Source organism: Scylla paramamosain, chromosome 38, assembly GCF_035594125.1.
Source record: "Scylla paramamosain isolate STU-SP2022 chromosome 38, ASM3559412v1, whole genome shotgun sequence".
NCBI classification, from domain to species: Eukaryota; Metazoa; Arthropoda; class Malacostraca; order Decapoda; family Portunidae; genus Scylla; species Scylla paramamosain.
Window position 1 is genome coordinate 15,326,760 of NC_087188.1, and position 21,865 is coordinate 15,348,624.

The following is a 21,865-nucleotide window of genomic DNA, read 5'->3' on the forward strand; positions in this document are numbered from 1 at the left end:
CATCTATCATCTTTTTATGTACATTTGACAATAAATTACACAAAATATACAAAGAGGACACCATACATTGCAGTTTATTCTAATGAGCTCAGCCTATGGCTCTCTCATATTTTTTTGTTCCTTTTTTTTTTAATTATGGAACACAATTGTGGCTAAAAAATATTCTTTTTTTAAGTACAGTCAGAATATTCAAGACATTCCTAACATGTAGTATTTCCAGTTTTTCACAGCGACACTAAGAACAATATTCAACATAAATGATGCAAGAATACACTTTTATCAACTCTTTTCTCCTTTTTTCATTGCTAAAGTATAACACCTGCAACATTTAGACTCACACACAGAGGAAACCACACAGTGTCTTGAGCTGGGCAGGAGACTCTCTCTGTCTCTGGGTGTGCATTGCTGGGTGCTGCACGCCCCTCACCACAGCCTTCTCCTGGTGGCTCAAAACTGATGCTCCTGCTTTTTACGGGCTCATCACAAGCTAGTGCCTTGCAGTGGCTTTAAATTACTGCTCATACTTTGTGGTTACTTGTTAATTGGTGCTACATGAAGCCAAGACTACCATTAAATGTGCCACTTTTCCCAAGGGCAACATTCTCCAGTGTTTCACAAAATAAGCACATGAGTATCAATGCATTTTGGCAACTGACGGTGCTTGTGAATGCCTCAAACACCTATGTATATATTCATCAGCTGGTAACGTTTGTAGGGTTATATCTTATTGGTCAACCATCTGAAGCAATATATAAAACAGAGCTGGGGAAGCATTCAACTATCAAATAGCTCAAAATGCCCCACATCACTGGTTATACAAGTTAATGGGAGCAACATTATCCGCCTGGAGATCTCAGAAATATGCTAGATAAATACACAAGGTCAATTTTTAAGCTCACAACCTCCAAGCTCCTCACATCTCAAGCAGTTTAAAATTCTAGATAGCTTTTTTCAGATTCAATATTGTAAAACTGCGAGGAGGAGCATCGGTATTGGCCACTCAACACCCACTTACTGTAGTCCCTTAGATAGTAATAACAAATACTCTGACGTAAGCCTACATACACTATTTGTGCTCGCCATAAAAGTATCAACAACATTGTACACTGAATTAGTCTGAGAAAAATTTCCTGGCATGCTGTAAATACAAAGAAAACATGTATGTAGTAGTAGTAGTAGTAGTAGTAGTAGTAGTAGTAGTAGTAGTAGCAGTAGTAGTAGTAGTAGTAGTAGTTGTAGTGGTAGTAGTAGTAGTAGTAGTAGTAGTAGTAGTAGTAGTAGTAGTAGTAGTAGTAGTAGTAGTAGTAGTAGTAGAAATAGTAGCAGTAATGTAATAATGATAATAATGATAATAATAAAAATAAAGAAAAAAAAAAAGTTGCACAAAGGACACAAACCTAAATACAAGGGATTTGTTTGGCACCGAGATGAATTTGTAACTACCCTAGACTCTCTGGCCTGCTACCCTCTACCCTACTGCACCGGCGGCAGCGGCGGCGGCGCAACTACCAACACAAACCCAGGGGCGACACACGCGAGGAACCTAATCGCTGCAAGATAACAACCACTAACGCTAACACTACACTTGCCTTCGTGCAGCAAACCAAAAGTAAACAGTGAGTTGTCAGCTCATGGTGTCTGCTCCCCATCCATATTTTATTCTGCAAATCACAAGAAGAATTATGAAATGCACAAGTCTTAGCTTCATTTCCAGGTTAAAATAAATAGAAATCGACACAAAATTGAGGAGTGAACTAGCAACTCACTGCACTGCACTTAAGTGACAGACAAGAGGAAGAAGAAGAAGATGGAACTGTTTCTCTGAGGATGAAAGGAAATGATAGAGGGAAAAAAATATCAAGGAATGTTATATTAAAACACCTGCGACAATTAAAGCCATTTTCAGAATCCCGCGCTAGTGCAAGTCCCCCAGGCCATCCCGAGGAAGTCAGAAGTCACTGGTGAGTCCCAAAACCAACACAACTTTCAGGACAGTGGCGAGTTAAGTGTTTTGCAGTCAAGTCAGTCTGAACCTTGAGTCAGTCTTGGTTGAGTCACAATGAAAGCTCACTTGTTGCCTCTCTCTCTCCCTGACAGTGGGTGGAGGGGAAGGAAGAGGGTGAAGGGAGGGAAGGAAGGCATCATTTAAATAGTGTATATTGAAGGAAGGTCACATTTGGATACAATACAAAAAATCAACCAATGTGTGCTATCCACTGAGTCTAGTGTGCTAAACATCACCAAGGAAACACACAGGTCTCAACTCCTAAACATTAATTATTACTTTGTCAGTCAAAGAAACACTAAAGTGAATTCCTGGATGAATCTTTGCAAAACCATTTCTTGAAATATAATTTTACTTGCATGTTGATAAATTTATAAAAATAAAACATTTCTGTATTTTTTCATTCCTAACATACAGAACAAATAATATAATTGCCACCTTAGCATCTTGTTTCAGTAATAAAACAAGACTTACATATACATATATCAAAACAGGACTTTCAGATTTGATACACTGACAAATACATTAGACACAATTCCATTAGAAGCAAAAATCTGGTTCACATCATTGGTAACACTCAGAAATAAAACCTTTACACACAAGAAGCCACTTAGCTAAGGTGTGGCCTGTTTTTCAAGTGTTGGATGCACATTCTCACCACAGTTTGGGCCACTAAGAGGAGCCTGGGGGACCAGTCACCGTGAGGAACAACTGTCAACACTGCACCAGGCAAAAACAATCAAGAAACAATAAAGAAATACCACTTGTAGAAGTCATTTATGCAGGGACAGTGTTTATAAATTAAGTTTTTTTCTTTTTTTTTTTTCATCATTTTACATTACTTAACTAAACTACCATCTGACGACACACTGTTAACACATAACACTCTACCTCCGATCTCACACAGCACGGAATTTATACTCAGAAAATTTTGATATAGTGAGAAACATTACCGATCGGAGAACTACTATGTGTATAGCAGCTTATGACACCTTAATATTTAACATGGCGGGATGCGACCCCTAGTAACATTGGTTTGTACATATTTCTCTGAAAGATAAAATTAATAAAACAAAACTCACACATAACAAGGACTCAGGAAAGGAAAGAAATGAAAGTAAATGCTTTTGAAATGTTTGACAATGATTCAATGAGTGTCTGAAATGATGGTTCTCATGTGAAGGCATCTAAAGCATTATGTGCAGCGTTGGCAGGGGGAAATAAATACTCAGACCCAATAACAGACTTGCTGGCAGGGTGTGATAGGAGGCGGTTCATTTTCCTCTACTGAAGGAACACTAAATGTGCTGCTTTGGCCTGCTGATACAAGTTGTCTTGAAAATAGTGCTATTTTTTCAAATGTGATAGAAAAACCTATGAGTGTTAAAGTTTGCCTGCATTTCACACAGTGTGACTTTACTTTGAATGCAATACAGAATTTAGTGCCATTATTCATAAGTCAGATGGCATTATATAGAAGATTATAGCCGTCTTGTATTGGTAAAATTGTGGGAAACAGCATTATATAGATCAAGGCTATCTTAAATTAGCAGAAATTAAGTGAGAAATTGACTTGCTCCTCAAAATTTCTGTAAGGGATATCATATAGAAAATGTCCCATTACATGTTGCATTACATGCATATCAACTAAGGGAATTTTGTCACGACCGCAGCAGTTCTTGATTCTTGGTGACACATTTGGGGTGCCAATGAAGCAGTGAAGGGTGCGGTGGGCTGAGGCATGGATGACCAATGACGTGACAAATGAATGGTCTACTTCTATCGGTGTATAAAAATATGATCAATATGCTAAATTAAAAAGAGGAAAGTTGTGATAGCAATGATTTTAATAAAGAGATAATTAATAATGATGGTGATAATAATGATAATAATAATAATGATAATAATAACAAGATGACAAGAGGGTTATGATTCCCACATGTCTTGTTTTGTACCATTATGTTTCACTACTTTATATCTACATCTGGCACCTTGTACCAGGACTGAGACCTCCTCCACTTGCCATAGTTTTTATTTATTACCACACAAGGATATAAATAAAGGTAACACTCCCTGTAATCACACCCCAGTCCCTCGCTCTCTGTCACACCTCCTCTCTCTCTTTACTGGGTGGAAAAAGAGCATTCCCCTCATTCCACATTGTTTTTATTTATTACTCTATTTTTTATTGCTTTTTATCATTTCTCCGCTCTATTCTTTCCTGTGTTCCAATCTCTGTCATGTTCTTATAACTCTCTCTTTGCTTCGTCTTGGTAATCTTCCGTACATCTTACTCTACTTCCTTCATTCTTTCACCGTTTGTTATTACAGATCTATATCTCATAACTAAGAGGTCAACACACACAAAGGTTCCTGGATGGCACCACACACCTTAGCCTCACAATTCCATCATCAACTGAACCAAATAGACAAAACCCTCATGCCACAATTCAAGATGCACTGTGACAAGATGCCTTCTGGCAACGGTTTGCAACTCTAATGGTGAAAGACTTGAAAGACTTAACGCTGGGTTACCTCTGCTCTTTCTACTCATTCTACATACACTGAAAGGCTCTCTCTTCACCCCTGCTACACACACACATCACCTGTCCCCTGCAATACCAACACTCGACTAGCTTATGGTCATTACTGGTAGAAGCATCAGCTTTTCAACTCTTCTCTTCTCTCCACAACTCCCCCCCAACTCTCTCTCTCTCTCTCTCTCTCTCTCTCTCTCTCTCTCCGCTTCACCCTGGAGAGGACAAAGAAAGTATTTTATCTATTTCACATCTTTTTTCATCTGTAATTTCCAGTATAAGCTTTTAAATATTGACATATCTAGATTCTTTCCTAAACGAAGAAAATTAATCTCTGCAACTAATGGCATACAGAAATTCTATCACGTATTGAAATTTGACATCAGACTTTGCTGAAAACTTCTACATTTCTTTCTTCCACTTTTCTTATTACAAGTTGCCTCAGGGATGATAAAAAATAAATAAAAAAATAAATAAATAAATAAATGAATAAATAAAGTTTTCTATAACATGATCAGTGCTGTCTATACAAAGCAACAACACTTCTAAGCAATTAAAGCATCCAAACTGATAAACCTTGTACATAATCAGTGGCCACACACTTCCAACTCTACGGCACTCCCACTAAAAACAACCTACTGCTACTGACAACAAATATCTCCAACAAGAACTAAGTGCCTATGCTCACACACACATCTTTCTTTATGGGAGAGCTTCCTAACAGCTTTGGCAACAACGAACCCTGAACACTCCAACAGTAACACCAAACACAGGAGGACGACACCCTCAAGTACCTCAATGTCTCGGTAAACACACAGGGTTCTCAGAGGTCCCGTCACTCGTAAGGAGAAAGAGAGGGAGAAATGGGGAGCATCCAAAACGTCTTACAATTGGTCTGGTAACAATGATTTTTCTTTCACCTGTTAGTGCAAAATTATTTTCTATTTTTCGCTAGAAGAGAGCAATGTTACTATTGAGAGGTGGATGAAGGGATGCGGAGGTGCTGCTTCCAATGGTTTCTGGTGACATCTGTACTTAGAGGACCTGCATCTCTCCAGCCTGCCTCCGGAAAGACCCGACCAGCAGCTCTATACTGGCACAATACTATGTTAGATTATCACAGCCATAATTGCTTGTTCTAGACTTAGTGACTGGACAGTGACTCGCACTCTTCAAGTCCACGGATCATCTCTGTTCTTTCCATGATGAGGAAGAATGTGACTTAAAAACATTGAGATTCTGAAGTGCCTTTAGGGAAAATTCCTCAAATCATTGAAAAAAATTAGCCAATTCTGTGATGTTGCAGGGTGTAAATCAGAGAAAATGTACAGAATTCACTGATATTGCAGGAAGATGGAGAGCAAAGAGCAAAGGCAGACGATATTAATGAGAGCAGCTGGTACTTTCTTATTTCTCAATCACAGAAAATCACTTGACCACCACTTCTGATGGGATCCTTCTCTCTCTCTCTCAATAGCAAGACTATCTGCCATAAGTTCATTCATGGCATGCGATTGTCGGTTCACACAGTTGTCCACACAGAGAAAATCATTACCATATATACAGTGGATCATTTCATAAACTGCAACCTTGGTAACTTTTTAGTCTTACGGCAAATTAACTTAGGGAATATATCATTTGGTCACAATTTACGAGAAAACTCGAAGTGTGTGAAAAAGAGAAATCAAGAAAGGGTGACACCAAGACATAAATCACAAGATATAATGAGAACAAAATATCAGTAATCATAAAGCTTTCTTCCAACACTCATCCTATTCATATCCAAAGTTTAGAGATGTCATGTGCACACTCTGTTGTGTCACAGATCAGACAATAACACTTTAGTCATGTCCACACACAATGACACGAAAACTCCATTGCAGAAGAAACAACCTCTTACATATTATGACACACTAATCAGTTCGGTCATTCACACAACTAACAATCAAAAGTAATGTATCTTAATAAAACTCACTCCATTTGATAATATTTGCTATCATTGGTACGAAGGTTTAGTTTTGTATAGCCTCTTGCATCCCACACACTACATTGGTAACTCATCTTCCATTAAACCATTCTGTCAAATTGTACCTTTCTCCTAATGTATTAAATGGAGCTGGTTCTTCATTCAATTTGTGATGAATGATATGCAAGATTCACTTTGTCTTTGTAGATGAGTCTCCTTTTGTCAAGTTGTTCTTTACACTCCTTGCCTGCCTAGTCCAGAAATACTATACAATACAAAAAGAAACGTGTCTTTTTCCTTTTAATACATAACATTACTGAAAGACCGTGAAAATATGTACGAACAAGTAATACTGATATATTTATAGCGGAATAAATAAATGCAAGTAAAAATTTGAACCACCAAGGATTCCCATCTGACTTCCTGTGAACTGAGACAATTTCCACTGCAGATTCCTACTACCAGTCAGTCTGCTAAGGAACCAGTAAATTAGTTCCTTCACTGCAAGTTGTGTCTAGCTTCATGAAAAACAAAACACAGTTACCTCCCACACACTCTATCTTTCCCTTTGTGTTAACTGAGCTGTTGAATGCACACTCTAGCCTTGGTCTGTCTAAGCTGTTGGAGAACTGGTGGAAGTAACTATGCATTACCATCTCCCAGCGACTACAACAACAAAAGCAACATTACCAAGCCTGATGCCACACCCTGTCTGCATTTACTAATAGGCTGCATCTGTGTTTGGCAGGTTTGGTGCTCCAGTTTTACCATTCTAATGCACACACACACAGGAGGATCAGGAGAATAACATCATATACAGAGTCAACAAGAACAAGGCTACTCACATGAGATGCACAGTTCAGGCTCATCTCAAGACTCCTCTCCACTCTCACTCACAAGACAACGAGTGATCATGTCTCAGAAATGTCAAGACACTCATCACTGTTCAAGAGGTGGGCAGCAGTGGTGGTCAATTCATTATGGTTATGTCTCCACACAAACAAACAAGAGCACTCTTCCACACACCCATGGATGATTTTCTGATGCTGTGGAGGCAAGGAATGCGAAGAAAGAGCAGTGGTAGTGGTGATGTGAGATGAGCATTGATAACATTCCCACTGCCTTCCTCTTCTGCAGTAGTGGAGCATTCTTCCACACACCAATGGATAACTTTCTGATGCAGTGGAGGCAAGGAATGCTATGATGAACACTGGTAACATTCTCACTGCAGAAAGGGAGTACTTTCAGATGCTACCTGTGACTCCCTTGCCTTGCCTTCCCCAGCAAAGGAACACTAACTTGACAAGACCGAATGGCAGTGACAACGGTACGGAAATGCTGAAACGTTGCTGTCAAAATGACTCACATCCAGCACGTCATAAGACAAAGAGGTGCCAAGAACACACTGCTGGTAATGTATGTGTCTCAAGGCATTCCTTAAGTCAATATGATGAGACTTTCACATCCAGCACATCATAAAACAAAGAGGTGCCAAGAACACACTGCTGGTAAGGTGTGTGTCTCAATCTGAAGCAGGACCCAAACAACCACACTAAAGTGCCGAGTGATTTGCACATGAGTGAGTGAGTGAACATCAACATTTATCTGATTACAGCAACTAAGACCTTCCAGGAACAAACACCTTCATTTCAAGGCAACACAACTGGTAACCTGACAGCCACACAGGAGCTCAACACACAGCATCAGAAGCAGCATCCCCTAAGAAGCTTCCCTTGCGAAACTCCTTACAACCTGAGTTGTGTGTGTGTGTGTGTGTGTGTGTGTGTGTGTGTGTGTGTGTGTGTGTGTGTGTGTGTGTGTGTGTGTGTGTGTGTGTGTGTGTGTGTGTGTGTGTGTGTGTGTGTGTGTGTGTGTGTGTGTGTGCGTGCTAGACAACTTCTAACCCCACTGCACATATCCTTGCTGAGGTACAGAGAGCAGCTCTCCTTAACACAATGTTTGGTTGACACAGACCAAGCTTACTACATTAACTTCATATAATCTAAAATTAGTCAGGACAGGAAGGAAGGAAGGCTTGAAGAGAAAAATGAAAGGTGAGGTGAGGTCTTCAATAAATAATTAACACTAAAAATAGGCTGATGAAGGAGAAAACAGAAGACGTAATTGCACAAGTTCGCAGTAGAGTTCACGCAAAACTCTTCTACTTTATTGCCTCTTTCCTGGAACCTGACCCTGACTGAATATATTACTCTGAACATGAATAATTACTCCATACAGACTCTCCTAGCCATAGCAGTTTCATAACTCTGGGTGGAAGGGGCTACAGGGTGGGGAGGAAATCATAACTTAAAAAAACAAAGGGCCAATATCATCATCTTGTGAATCAACGTATGTACACTTCACAATCATTTTTGTTTTGTTCCAAGAAGGAGAAGCAAGTATCAAATCTACTCTCCCTTCAGACATTTCATTCATTATATTACACTCGACAAAACTGACAGAATGTGAACCGTACCGGGAAGAGCACGTCACCATACGCCGCATTAAAACAAATTAAAACAAACCAGACAGTGGAGTGGAAAAAAAGACACACATCCACCCAACACACACTTGAATTTCACCACTATTACACCATTATTTCACCTCCATATAAAAATAGAGTCGATTCTGCGGCCTCTAAGAGACATCCTGACCCAGTACAGTTCCATTCTGGCCCTAGGGGAGGGACTGGTCACCGTGAGGACGTTCTTGGATAAGGACTGCATTGCCAATCATAAACACAGAGAAAATAACTAGCTTGACACAATGCCGACTGTCCCTAGAGCACTGAAGGAACTGAAGAACAGGAGAGTGTAAAAAAAACACCAAAAAACACAAAGAAATAAGACATGATGACGTCCTCCCCTAGTCTTTGGTGATAAGCTGAGATGATAAGAAAGACAAATGTGGGTGAGGGTACAAGGGTAGGGTGTAGCTGGTGCATTTCCTACCCTCTGCTGACAGGGAGTGGGGGGGGGGGCAGGGAGGCAGGTGGGTGGGGGTTAGACTGCCACCGACCTCAAACTACCCTTATCATTCCTTGTCTACCATATCCACACTCCCGTCGTCGTCATCATCCTGAAATGGGAGAAGTTGAAGGTTAATTTTCTGCACTTCAACGTATGACTGATAAAAATATAAAGGTTAATTTTTTTTATTTTTTTTTGCACTTCACTTCAGTACGTGAGATGATGGAAGTAGCTTAAATTTCCCTTCATCACTTACTACACGGGGTCAGTCTTGGATTCTTTCGTTCCTGGAAGGTTAGATGTGTTATAAGCGATACAGAAATCTCACTCACACAGAAAGGACAGTCTGCATAAAGCCCTGCCAAGCATTACAGCACCAAGGAGATAGTGCTTGGGAGATGTGACCAGTGAAGTAAGGAAAATAACCAGATGATACTAATTTTGGGGATAGAAAAGGTAAGAATAAACAAATAACAGAAAGGACAAGAAAAAAAGAATATTAAGGAGTAAGTATTTTGAAGACAAGGGGGTAACAGATAACAGGAATACAACCCTCAGCCTAACAGGTAAAGCCCATCACCACACACAAGAACCAAGATGTGTTAGTGACAATGGGCATAAGAAATAAGGTGTGTTAGTGACAATCAAATGACCAAAACTCACTTCTTTGAAGGAAACTGAACTCAGAGTCCTGGGCTTAACGATCTTTAATGGCTGAAACAGAAAAGAAATTCATGCAAAAATAAATGAAAATTCAATACAGTGCACTGCCTTAAATCTTTTCATTAAGGGTTGAAATCAAACAAAAAAAATCCAAAATACATGACTTCCAGTTTTGTGAATATTTTAAAGTTTTCACAAATTTCTGAAATTATGAGAAATGAATAAATTGGTAGATAACAGCATGAAAATAACATAAAAAGAGCAGTCAATGAAACTCCAGTGCCTTCTGCTCACCTGTACTTGTGCCTGGCCTGAGGAAATGATAGTAGAGGCATTGAGGGAAGCGTTAAGGCCCGCGGACACCTCCACCCCCCCCTCCAGCCCTGGCTCCAGCTTGGGGACCTGTACCAGGGGTGTCACCACCTGCAGGGGCTGACCATCCTGTCCCTGAATGTTGGCAACCACAGTCTGGTACACGGGTAGTGGCACGGTGATCATGCCGGACACTGGATACGACCCAGACACGTTGACTGGAACTGTGCAGGAGAGCAAAAATGGAGAAATGAAAAATGGTTGACTGAAAATTGGAAATTGGAAATGAGGATTGGGAATAGGACATTGAAAGTGAATCTACACTTTTAAATGCTATGTTTTGTAAGATTAAAAGCCTGTCTCTATTTACAGACAGTTTGTTTCTTCATTACATCCATTTTTCTATGCAAGAGGACTTCTGGCAAAGGGAAACAAAATTTATTACAAGAAAAAGGCCCCAACAACAGGAAAAACACCCTATCATTCCCACTCACTCTGCGACCCATCCTCCCCAGTGAGTAGAATGGTCCCCTCGTGCGCCAGCGTTCCCTCCGACACCGGGTTGAGGTCGATGGCCACGGAGCCGGCCGAGCCACCACTCTCTCCGTCCAGTGATTCTCCATTCTGTGTTGCAATCTGCGGAATCAACATTCTCATCCCTTACCAGGTGCCTGCGTTAGTCAAGGAGGGCAACCCAGGGGGAGACAGAGCATGCAAGTGTGTGTGTGTGTGTGTGTGTGTGTGTGTGTGTGTGTGTGTGTGTGTGTGTGTGTGTGTGTGTGTGTGTGTGTGTGTGTGTGTGTGTGTGTGTGTGATGGTATAGTTTTTCCAAGAGATTCACTTTGCACTTCAAATGTCTTGCTTATGCTATGCCGACTTTCTATCTATCTATCCATATAGCAGGCTGGCAATTCCACATAAGGTGGCCCAGACTAAGCACCACACACTCACACACTCATTCACATTCTTAGCTTCATTGGCCTCTGGTGGAAAGGGATGGTAATAGTAGTAGTAGTAGTAGTAGTAGTAAATAGGTCCATCTATCTATATACCAAGGCAGCAATCCCACACAGGGCAGCCCAGACACATCATTCACACTCGTATCCCCGTTGCCCCCTGGTGGAAAGGGACAGTCTCGTGGACCACCGTACTACACCCCAAGAGTTTAAACATAGCATAGCTGCCCACAAACTTCTATAGCTGAGTTTCAATTATATAAAAATTTCCCTAAACACACTAAATTATAAAACAGTAAATGACTTTTGCTTTGGTGTCTCACTTTTATATCAAAACAAAATGAAAGCCAACATAACTTGTGTGAGGGTACAGTGCAGCTCCTGAGTGTTTCATGTTTGACGTATGCTGACAAACTGTTACTTAAAAAGCATTGAGGGGAGAATCACAGTGCATGGATGAGGACATGACCACAAAAGAGCAAATTAGGCCAAAAAAAATCACTAAGCTCCATCCCTGGGTTATCAAAACAAACTTGAAGTGTCATGCAAAAGGACATCATAAACATCAATACACTTTTATGACATGTCAAATACTTAATGTGATGTTTAGTACAAAGTGTATAAAAAACTGATATTCCAAGTACATTTCTTTTTGGATTAAATAAGGTGAGCATGTTTTGTAATCATCATTCACTAAATTTTCTTTCTGATACTTTTCCAAACAGGAGAAATGCAGGAATCCATTGTAATCTGAACGGAATTATAGTGTATAACTTTTAAATTACACCAAAACCAAAAAAATAACAAAAAGCCAGCAAATTATAACACTAGAACAGGAAAGAGCAATCAATATCACTATTCCCACAGCTTATAATGGCTTCTAAATTGAACAGCAACAAAACACAAGAATCTATAAGCAGTTTAACTATTCAATCTATCTCCATCTCAAATCTTTTCCTTATAACACCAGATAATGAATAAGGAAGAACAATCTATACTACTATTCCCACAGCTTATGATGGCATCTATATTAAACAGCAAAAATAAACAAGAACCTACATGTTATTCACTATTCAATCTGTCATCTCAAATTTTTCCCTGAACCTACATGTTATTCACTATTCAGTCTATCATCTCAAATCTTTCCCTGACCAACCTCAGCACCTCCTCCCTGTCTCAAACCACTTCCACCCTGTCGTTTCTGTATCCTGGTGTGTGTTGTAATTATCTTGCAAGAGGGACAGAGAGAGAAAGAGAGAAAGCACCCATCACCAAACCAAATACTACCAGCTCCTCCTCCTAGCTAAACAGTATACCTAAAGTTAGTTGGTCACTGAAAACAGCTCAGTCCTAATTCTAAAACACAAAGAAGAATTCTACCAGTTAAGTAATTTAGATGCAAAAAAAAAAAAGAGAGAGAGAGAGAGAGAGAGAGAGAGAGAGAGAGAGAGAGAGAGAGAGAGAGAGAGAGAGAGAGAGAGAGAGAGAGAGAGAGAGAGAGAGAGAGAGAGAGAGAGAGAGAGAGAGAGAGAGAGAGAGAGAGAGAGAGAGAGAGAGAGAGAGAGAGAAAATAGTATGTTAAGAACCACAAGACATACAACCAACCAGAAAAGAAACCACCAGAAAATAATAAGTATTAAAGGGTTAAATTAATAAAGCACCAAAGCCATTTGTAAATTACAAGATGAAACTAAAACTATCATAAATGCAACAATGAACAAGTATTAAAAAAAATAGGTGCCAAGAAATTAGTCTCAAATAAAATGACTGAAAATTGTAGTTGTAAATAAAATGACTCAAAATGACCAATAAAGCACAAAATAAAATAAGGAAGAAATCATAAGTACTAAGAAAAGCTTTAACAGAATATCAATAACAATCTCCAAAAGCACAATATGAAATAAACATGGATCATAAACAAGGAACAAGAAAACCTTTGACGATTTACCCTTCTCATTAAACACAAGAGCACCAGCAACACAACACCACAACACTCACGGTCGCTATTCCCTGGACATGTGCTGTTGTGCCGTCAGGAAGCTGGATCACGGGGTTACTTGGGTCGACCTGCACGATGGAGACAGTTCCGTCCGGGTTACTTATCGTCTGCACCACTTGTCCTGAGTACACTGAGTTCGTCTGGCTAATGATCTGCTGAATACATGGACGAATGCATGCGTTAGGATTTTATCACCACTAACTAATAATGTAATGTGTTTTGTCTATTCTTTCTGCTGTTGTGATTTTATATAGCCAATGCCAAACAATGCAATGGTGTTCCTATGTTTATTATTAGGGTTTCTTGTATGATTGAGTTGAGGTTTTGTAGCCACTGCTAAACAATACAATGAATTATGTTAGGGTTTCATTACCACTAACTTATAATGTGTTTTCTCTATTCAGCTGTTTGTAATCTTATATAATTGAATCAAAATGTTACCAGTGTGATATGGCCAAGCAACATTCATCACTACCATACAGTAAATTCTTGATTCATGTGAGCTGAACATATGTGAACTTAAAAGGTCATGAATTTAACAGGAATCTTTCAAAACACATGAAATTTGCAGTACCACCCATTGCAAATTTCACAGATTCACATATGTCCACTCAATTGAAACAAATTTTGTAAATCAAGAGCTTACTGTACACAAAATGGCTAGAAAATAAAAGTAAAAGCAGAAGCATCACAGTGAAATAAATCTTTTACAACACTGAAGAAAAAAGGGATTAAGAGACCTCTCCCACCTGACTCTTGTCATCCTCCTCCGTGAACACTGGCAGGAGGTCGTCCCTCCCGTGGAACTTGTAACAGTTGATGACGATTTGACGCAGCGCTGTGGTCCACGACACCTGGCAGGGACACGACACAGTACAGAAAACAGGGTCACTAAATATTTGATGCAGCGCTGTGGTTCAAGACCATTGGCAGGGACATGACATGGTACAGAAAACAGGATAAACTAACACTAAACATTCACACCATCTCAGCAACCAAAAACTAAAAGAAAACTGTGAATCAAGGACTTCTACCTGCACTGTACAACCAAGAACTAAAAGAAAGTTAAGACAGAACATATGATAAATCAACACTAAATATTCATGACATCTCAACCTGCACTACACAACCAAAAATCTAAAAGACTAAGAAAAATCATAAACATCCCCACAAAATAAGTCCCACCAATGGAAAAGACCCTAAGAAACAAGTCCCACCTTGTGTTTCTGGTCCTCAGATCGCGCGTCCATCCTCACATTGGCCCATGGGACGTCCTTTGGCCACCACGGGGGTCTTGTCGACTCCTTACCCCAGCCTGGCTTCCCTCTCCCTGCAATAAAAGTTATGGTTATGGTTAAAAGTCTGAGTACTACAATGAAAGTGTATTGAGGGAAGCTGTGGTCTGAAGTCAAGTAGCATCACTTATTCCCACTGTGCTTAATGCTTTCCTTCACGTAAATGCACAATACATAGCACACAGGGTTTAACAAATTACTCCTTTACAGCTAAGGCACTAGAAGTATACAGATCAACAGCCCAGCATCTACTAAAGAGTTCAAGCCACACCCACCAGTGGAGTACTTCAGCATGAGGGGGATGAAGGCTCTCAGTTGTGCCTGGGTCATCTTCTCCACCGGGGTTGGGATGCCATCAATGATCAGCGGAGGCAGTTCATGCAAAGACGGGTCATCCTGGGGGGGCGGGGGTGCCTGCTGGGCCAAGGCATTCTCCAGCTCCGTCATCAGCATCTGTCTCAGCGTCTTCATCTGGTTGGAAGATGTACATCTGCTATTATCCTTAATTTTGAAAGTGGTACCCTATCACAGCTAATATAACTTTCCTACAAGGTGCTGATCAATATTCATTCAAGCTTGGGTGACCATAAGAGTGGGCACTCATTCTAGAAAATACTAATAGTAAACTAAGCTTCACACCAGAACTTCCTCTTGCTCAAACAAGCTAATACCTGAGCCAAAGCACTCCTAAGGATTTAACAGGCCAATTAGGACTGTAGAGAAATAAATGGGAACTTATCAAGTCTAATGGCTTGGCACCAAAACACATGAGGATTTACCAGGATAAACAAAACCATACAGAAGCAGCAGAGAGCTTACCACATCTTCCAAGGGCTTGGCACCAAAACACTTGAAGTCATTGCCACCAGACTTGCTGGGTGTCGCTACCACCACCACTGCCTGCTGACCAACACGCGTCGAATACTCGTCAATCGTTGCCTTCAATTTCCGCAGGAGTCTTGTCTTCTGCCGCTTGCGTATAGACGGATTGAGCTCAAAGCAGTGATGCCTCTTACGTTTCTTAGCCGAGGTTATTGCAGCAGCAGCAGCCACGCCAACAGGACCTGTACCTCAGCATGGAAGAGAGGGACAAGATGAGGAAGCTGTTTTTCTTCGTGGAGGGAACAGGAGAGGGCAAGACAGCGGAATGTTGTGTCCATACTTCCGTCTGTCTGTCAGTTCGTTTTGTTTGTTGTGGCTGCTCAGAGCGACTGCAGGATTGGCTTGGGTGAATCAGAACAGAACGTGGGAAGGTGAAGAAATGCTTGTGGTGTGAAGAGAGAGAGAGAGAGAGAGAGAGAGAGAGAGAGAGAGAGAGAGAGAGAGAGAGAGAGAGAGAGAGAGAGAGAGAGAGAGAGAGAGAGAGAGAGAGAGAGAGATTGACAAAAAAAAAGATATAGAACAAGTAAAAGAAAAAAAGCATGTGAAAAAAAGAAGAAAAAGAAGTCAAATGATAAACTAATTGAAGTGAATAAACAAAAGAGAAAAATAAGAGAAAAAGAAATAAGGTAACATTGACATTACAGTAGCAACAACAACAACAACAACAGATAATGACAGTGTGGTCACAGAACTAAAAATGCATCATACATAATAAATCAGTAAATAAAGTATAAATAAATAAAAAAAAAAACACAAATAACATATGAAAACCAACTCCTTCCCTCCATTCAGGGTATAGAAAAAAATATGTTACAAATCTCAAAACAAAAAAAAATATTCATACATGTCAGTATCAAATTGCATGCACAAAATAATTCAAAGTGGGTAAAAATTATTGAAACACATTCCAAAAAATAAACACTTGCATATATAAACTAAACAAAATTTTATCAGTCCATGCTGTGGGACTTCAGCTTCAACTACACACACAAAAAATATATTTAATGAACCAAAAAACAACAAAAGGTTTGGGTTAGGAATTGCAAAGGTCCAGCCAGCAACCAGCATGCATTACTTTCTTTCTTTTTTTTTTTTCTTCCGTATTTTGCCCCTTCCTCCACCAAGTGCACCACCACTCACCACCAGGGACGCCACCACCAGCCACATCTGACATCCACATCCACCTCAATCCACTTATTACTTCCTTGAATCCTACCAGCAAAATTACATCTTTAAATCCACTCATGAAAGATTTTAATGCATTTTGATATAAGACTTGTACAGATTATTATTACCTAAGATTTTTAAAAGGCCATAATCTATTTTAATGCATGATTCGTAGACTTACTTGGCATGTTTCTATAATATGTAGCAAGTTGATTATTGTTACTGCTACATGGATGTTCCGTGTCAAAGCAGCAGCTGGTCTCAGCAACAAGGATTTTGTGGAAACTTTGAATAAATACCTTGTTTGATAGAAAATATCCTTTGAGAGTGAACAATGTCAACTGTAAGTGTGAGTGTAAAGAAATGAAAGCTGTGAGTGAAATGTGTGAATAAATACCTTTAGTTTTATGAAAATATCCCTTTTGAGTGAGCAATGTTAACTATAAGTGTGTAAGTGTAAAGATATGAAAGTTGTTTGTTTTGTACATCATTAATAAGGATTCTCTCTCTTCAGGGTCATTATGTTCCTTCTCCAGTGAGTGTGAATGATAGTAAAGAAATAAAAGTTGAGATAGTGTTCCAATAATTTGTAGTGTGTTGAAGCTTTTCTGTCATAACGATTCTCTCTTGAGGATGTCCCATTACTTTACAAGTTCTTACACTCCTTCCCCTGAGTGGGCCGTCCCTGGAGGCTGTGACATGCATTGGCTCCCTCCACCACAACGAAAACAAAATGTTCCCTCTCACCTGCCCACCCACCTGCCGCCGCTAACTGGGCGGTCACGTCATCAGCAATCGGCATAGACCCCTCGTCCTCCCCAAAGCTCCCAGGCGACGATGGAACATCATCGTCGTCATCGTCGCTGGTGATCTGAGTGCCCACACTGTCCCCGACGCCTCCGCCCCCTCCCGTGTCATCCAGTGGCTCGACTGTTGTTTCACTTGTCACGCTGGTTAGCCCCGCAGCCTCCACGCTATTCATCACCAGCTGTGTGGGGGGATATGAATTAGTACAGGCTGATCTAATGCTTGGATATTAAGTTGGAGTCACCAGCTGTCAGGGAATTAAGCTGGTTAGTCTTGCTGCCTTCACACTATTCATTGCCAGCTCTGAGGAAAATTTAAGTTACTGCAATCAGAGCTACAGCTTGGAAATTGATTTTAAGTTACTATAGTCAGATCTAAGACTTGCAAATTTAGTTGAAGTTACTAAAGTCAGAACTAAAACTTGGAAATTTTAGTTAATGATGATGAAAGTAAAGGATTAAAGCAGAAAAATTTGAAAGGAGATTACAGAAAATACTTATGCCATATTAAGATTTGTTTAAGATAGACTATAGGAGACAGTTATGGTATATTAAGATGAGTATGCTTTCCCTTACCTCCTGTCCCCCTGCCAGCGCCACACGCCATCCGCGTAAAGATGATGCATCAACACTGTTCATCACCAGCTGCAACATAAGACAATGCATCAAAACAAGGAACATAACACAACACAAAGCAAAACAGCAACAAAATATACTAAAATTAAGTCATGATACATAAAGACCTGAACTTATGAAATGTTGTAAATGGACAGAATTAGTATAGCTTTGTGTATAAATGTTTACGGGGGAAATATAGGCAAGCATCACTGTAAGATGGACCAAAGGAAAATAATGAAAGAAGGAAAACTTAGAAAAAGAAAATGGAGTGCTAGTATCAGCATTGTATACAAATATTTATAGGTTAAGCATAGATAAACCTCAGTGTATGATATAAAGCAAAAGAATGTAATGAAAGAAGAAGGAAGAAGAGCAAGAAAAAGTTAAAAAATAAAAGAAAAAAAGAATGAAAACATTAATATAACCAAAGGAAAGAGGAGCAAGGTCATACTGTATTTAAATAGAGACAGAAATGAAGGCCACAAGAACAACACTCACATACGAGGAGCCTGAGTCAGAGCCTGACATTCCCAGGCCCCTTTTTGGTGTGGAGGATGGGGATGATGATGGATGTTACCAGTCCCACCCGACGTCTCCTATGATGCCTGGGAAAATGATACAGATGCCACATTAGGGTCAAGTGTTGGTAATAAGTTAATGTAACAGACAAATTAAATAGAGACAGGATTATAAATGACTGTAATGAAATAGTTTAAAGGAGACAGGGTAGTAAGTGATAGAAATAGACTTAAATTAACAGGAGACAGGATAGTAAATGACAGGGGCAGACTCAAACTAAAAAGAGAGATAGTATGTGACTGAAAAAGATCAAATAGAAAGGTAACAGGTAGTGACTGGAATAGACCAAGTTAAAGGAAGACAGGTTAGTAAGTGACTGGAAAATGACTCATTAAAAGAAGACAGGATAGTAAATAGCTGGAAGAAATGCAAGATATGAGACAGCACAGACACAATAGGGAGCTTTAAGAGATAACATATATTAATGACCAGAGATGATACACAGATATATAAATTATACAGGGACTGCCATATGTAGTTTTGCTAGATTCTTTTAGCTTAAGTACTTTTAAAAATATTGACAAAATTTGCAATGAACAGAAAAGTAATATTTCAATAAAGCAACCAATTTTAATATTCTTAATAATTCCTTAATCAATACTAATACATCAATATCTATGTATATTCTTTAGGGCTATGGATTGTCAAAAATATAAAATGTAAAATCTACTCCATCAATATACTGATTTAAATTAAAAACAAAATGGAAAATGTTTGTGCTTCATATATCAGAAAACAAACTACACAAGATACATGGGATTGAATACTTCTCAATTTTTTATACACCTATTCTACATATCATGATACTGAAACATGTATAAGGAAGAAGTACTATGAAGTATTAAGGATTTATCAATCATTTGTATCTTTTATAGAAGTGACTAAAACTTATAAATGTTTTTAATACTGAATGATCACACTTTTATTCTTTAAATCTATATATAGCTGTGTGTGTGTGTGTGTGTGTGTGTGTGTGTGTGTGTGTGTGTGTGTGTGTGTGTGTGTGTGTGTGTGTGTGTGTGTGTGTGTGTGTGTGTGTGTGTGTGTGTGTGTGATGCTAGTGGTAGAATTGTTCTTTACTCCCTAATCAATGAATCTAATCAATAAACTTCTGGTTCCCTCTCCCTCTCCCTCTCTCTTCCCTTTCCTTCCCTACATTGACACCATTATTTATTCACAACATTGAGCTGTATACACACACATCTAACCCTACAAAGAAACATAGCAGGAATAAGTATTTTATAACAAACATCTATCTATCTATCTATCTATATATCAGGCTGGCAATCTCGCACGGAGGAACCCAGACAAGGCACCACACATATACTTTACACTCCAAGAATACACTCATTCCTTTAGCAAATCAAAGAGAACAAATTTTTTTTTCTCTTTTTCTGAGATGTCCAACTCCATAAAGGAAAAATATGAACATTAAGTTAAACTATGATGATATCCTGATGAGAGATAGACTAAGATAGAACAGACCAGAGAGTATGATGGAAAATAACTGAGAGAAAAGGGTGAGATTTAAACATGATTAGTAATTTTTAAAGGCTGACTCTGGCAAACTTAGAATGAAGATACCAAGAAGGACTTCTGAGAACTAACCCTGTGCATAGAGGCTGCTAGACTGAGCTATCACATCAATAAGGCAGAGTGCAAAGACTCGGACATTTAAACAGAATTGGTAATCTTTAAAGGCTGACCAAGGCAAACTTAGAATGGAGCTATCAAGAGAGACCTTTGAGATCTAACCCTGTGCATAGAGGCTGCTAAATGTGAATAAAACACATATGTAAGCCTCGTGGAACAGTGAATATCATTTTAGTGAATAAGTACTACTGCCTCTTAAAATCCATTCCCTCTCCCAGTCAACATCTCAGTTCACAATCCACGGCTGTAATGATTTTCCCAACTATACTAATCAAAAGTAAGAATGCAGTGATCAGTGGGAACTCACTCTTTCTCTGAGTTGTCACATCTCTCTATTTATCTCTATACCAGGCTGGCAATCCCACACAGGGCAGTCCAAAGCACAGCACACACACACACACACACACACACACACACACACACACACACACACACACACACACACACACACACACACACACACACACACACTCACACTACTAGACTGAGTTGACACACTTTCTCAAAATAATAGAAATGTGCTACATAATATATGCAGTAATAATGGTGTAATAATAATAATAAAAATCAGCAGTTTAGCCATTTCCCTGCATGCTTATGTGAGCACTTCATAATCATCTCTATAAATATCTAAATCTTTAATGAGCAGCTTGTAAAAAATATTTGTGTACACTAGATTACCCTGGACAAACATAATTATGACTACAAACATAATTATGACAAGATGAATGCATACTGACAGTTTGATTCTCACACACACACACACACACACACATACACAACAAAAGTCATATTTTGTCCAGAAATAGTAACCGTCTGGAAATAATGAAGCAAGGCAACTTTCATAATCCCCACAACTACTCGGTCACAGCCACAGATTCTAAACAAATTCCCTTCACTGGACAAGAGCCAACCTAGCAGTCTGTGGCCTTGACTGGATCTGACACCTGGTGATGCAAAGATTATGCAATCCCATTTATACTTGTCACATGCACTGAAAGCTTCTCACTCCTGTTTTGACATAAAAATATGGAGAATTACGTAACGATACCCAATGAGAACTTAGGCGTAACATTCTGAGTTTCTCCGATAACCTAACTTAAGCATAACATTCCCAGTTTTTTCTGATAACCAAACTTTCTGCTCCTACTAAGATTTGGAAGAATATCAATCTTAACTGGAGAGAGGAAGTGTATTTCTTTATGTATTAGTCTAATGTGATCTAAGGTAACCAAACCATAACAATACTAAATACTTAATAAAAACCTGTCATTCTACACACTAAATATCTAAGACTGTGTTTAAAATACCTATTACTACTTCAGAAATGCCTGTTACTGTCAATATTAATTAATTGAGATCTCTATTTCAACTCTATGCTATCAATGAGGTGTGTACCATAGGAAAGGAAGGTTAAGATAAAGCTGGTAAAGAGTTCCTTGTCTCTATACTCCACTT

At 39.2% G+C, this 21,865-nt stretch overlaps 1 protein-coding gene across 9 annotated transcripts in view; it reads right to left on the reverse strand.

The window, feature by feature from the left end:
• The window catches only part of LOC135091880 (DNA-binding protein P3A2-like), a 23,121-nt gene continuing 1,256 nt past the window's right edge, over window positions 1-21,865 (reverse strand). For 2 of the 9 annotated variants that reach the window (XM_063989922.1, XM_063989921.1), the window contains exons 2-13: window positions 18,674-18,780; window positions 18,134-18,202; window positions 17,499-17,739; window positions 15,522-15,766; window positions 14,978-15,173; window positions 14,625-14,737; window positions 14,148-14,261; window positions 13,407-13,562; window positions 10,947-11,088; window positions 10,435-10,676; window positions 10,141-10,191; window positions 1-9,586 (exon numbers count right to left, since the gene is read on the reverse strand). In XM_063989922.1, coding sequence (XP_063845992.1) covers window positions 9,542-9,586; window positions 10,141-10,191; window positions 10,435-10,676; window positions 10,947-11,088; window positions 13,407-13,562; window positions 14,148-14,261; window positions 14,625-14,737; window positions 14,978-15,173; window positions 15,522-15,766; window positions 17,499-17,739; window positions 18,134-18,202; window positions 18,674-18,703 — 1,644 coding nt within the window. In that variant the 5' untranslated portion in view covers window positions 18,704-18,780 and the 3' untranslated portion in view covers window positions 1-9,541. The remainder of the gene's footprint in view (window positions 9,587-10,140; window positions 10,192-10,434; window positions 10,677-10,946; window positions 11,089-13,406; window positions 13,563-14,147; window positions 14,262-14,624; window positions 14,738-14,977; window positions 15,174-15,521; window positions 15,767-17,498; window positions 17,740-18,133; window positions 18,203-18,673; window positions 18,781-21,865) is intronic. The other 7 variants (XM_063989927.1, XM_063989925.1, XM_063989924.1 and 4 more) reach the window with 7 other exon arrangements.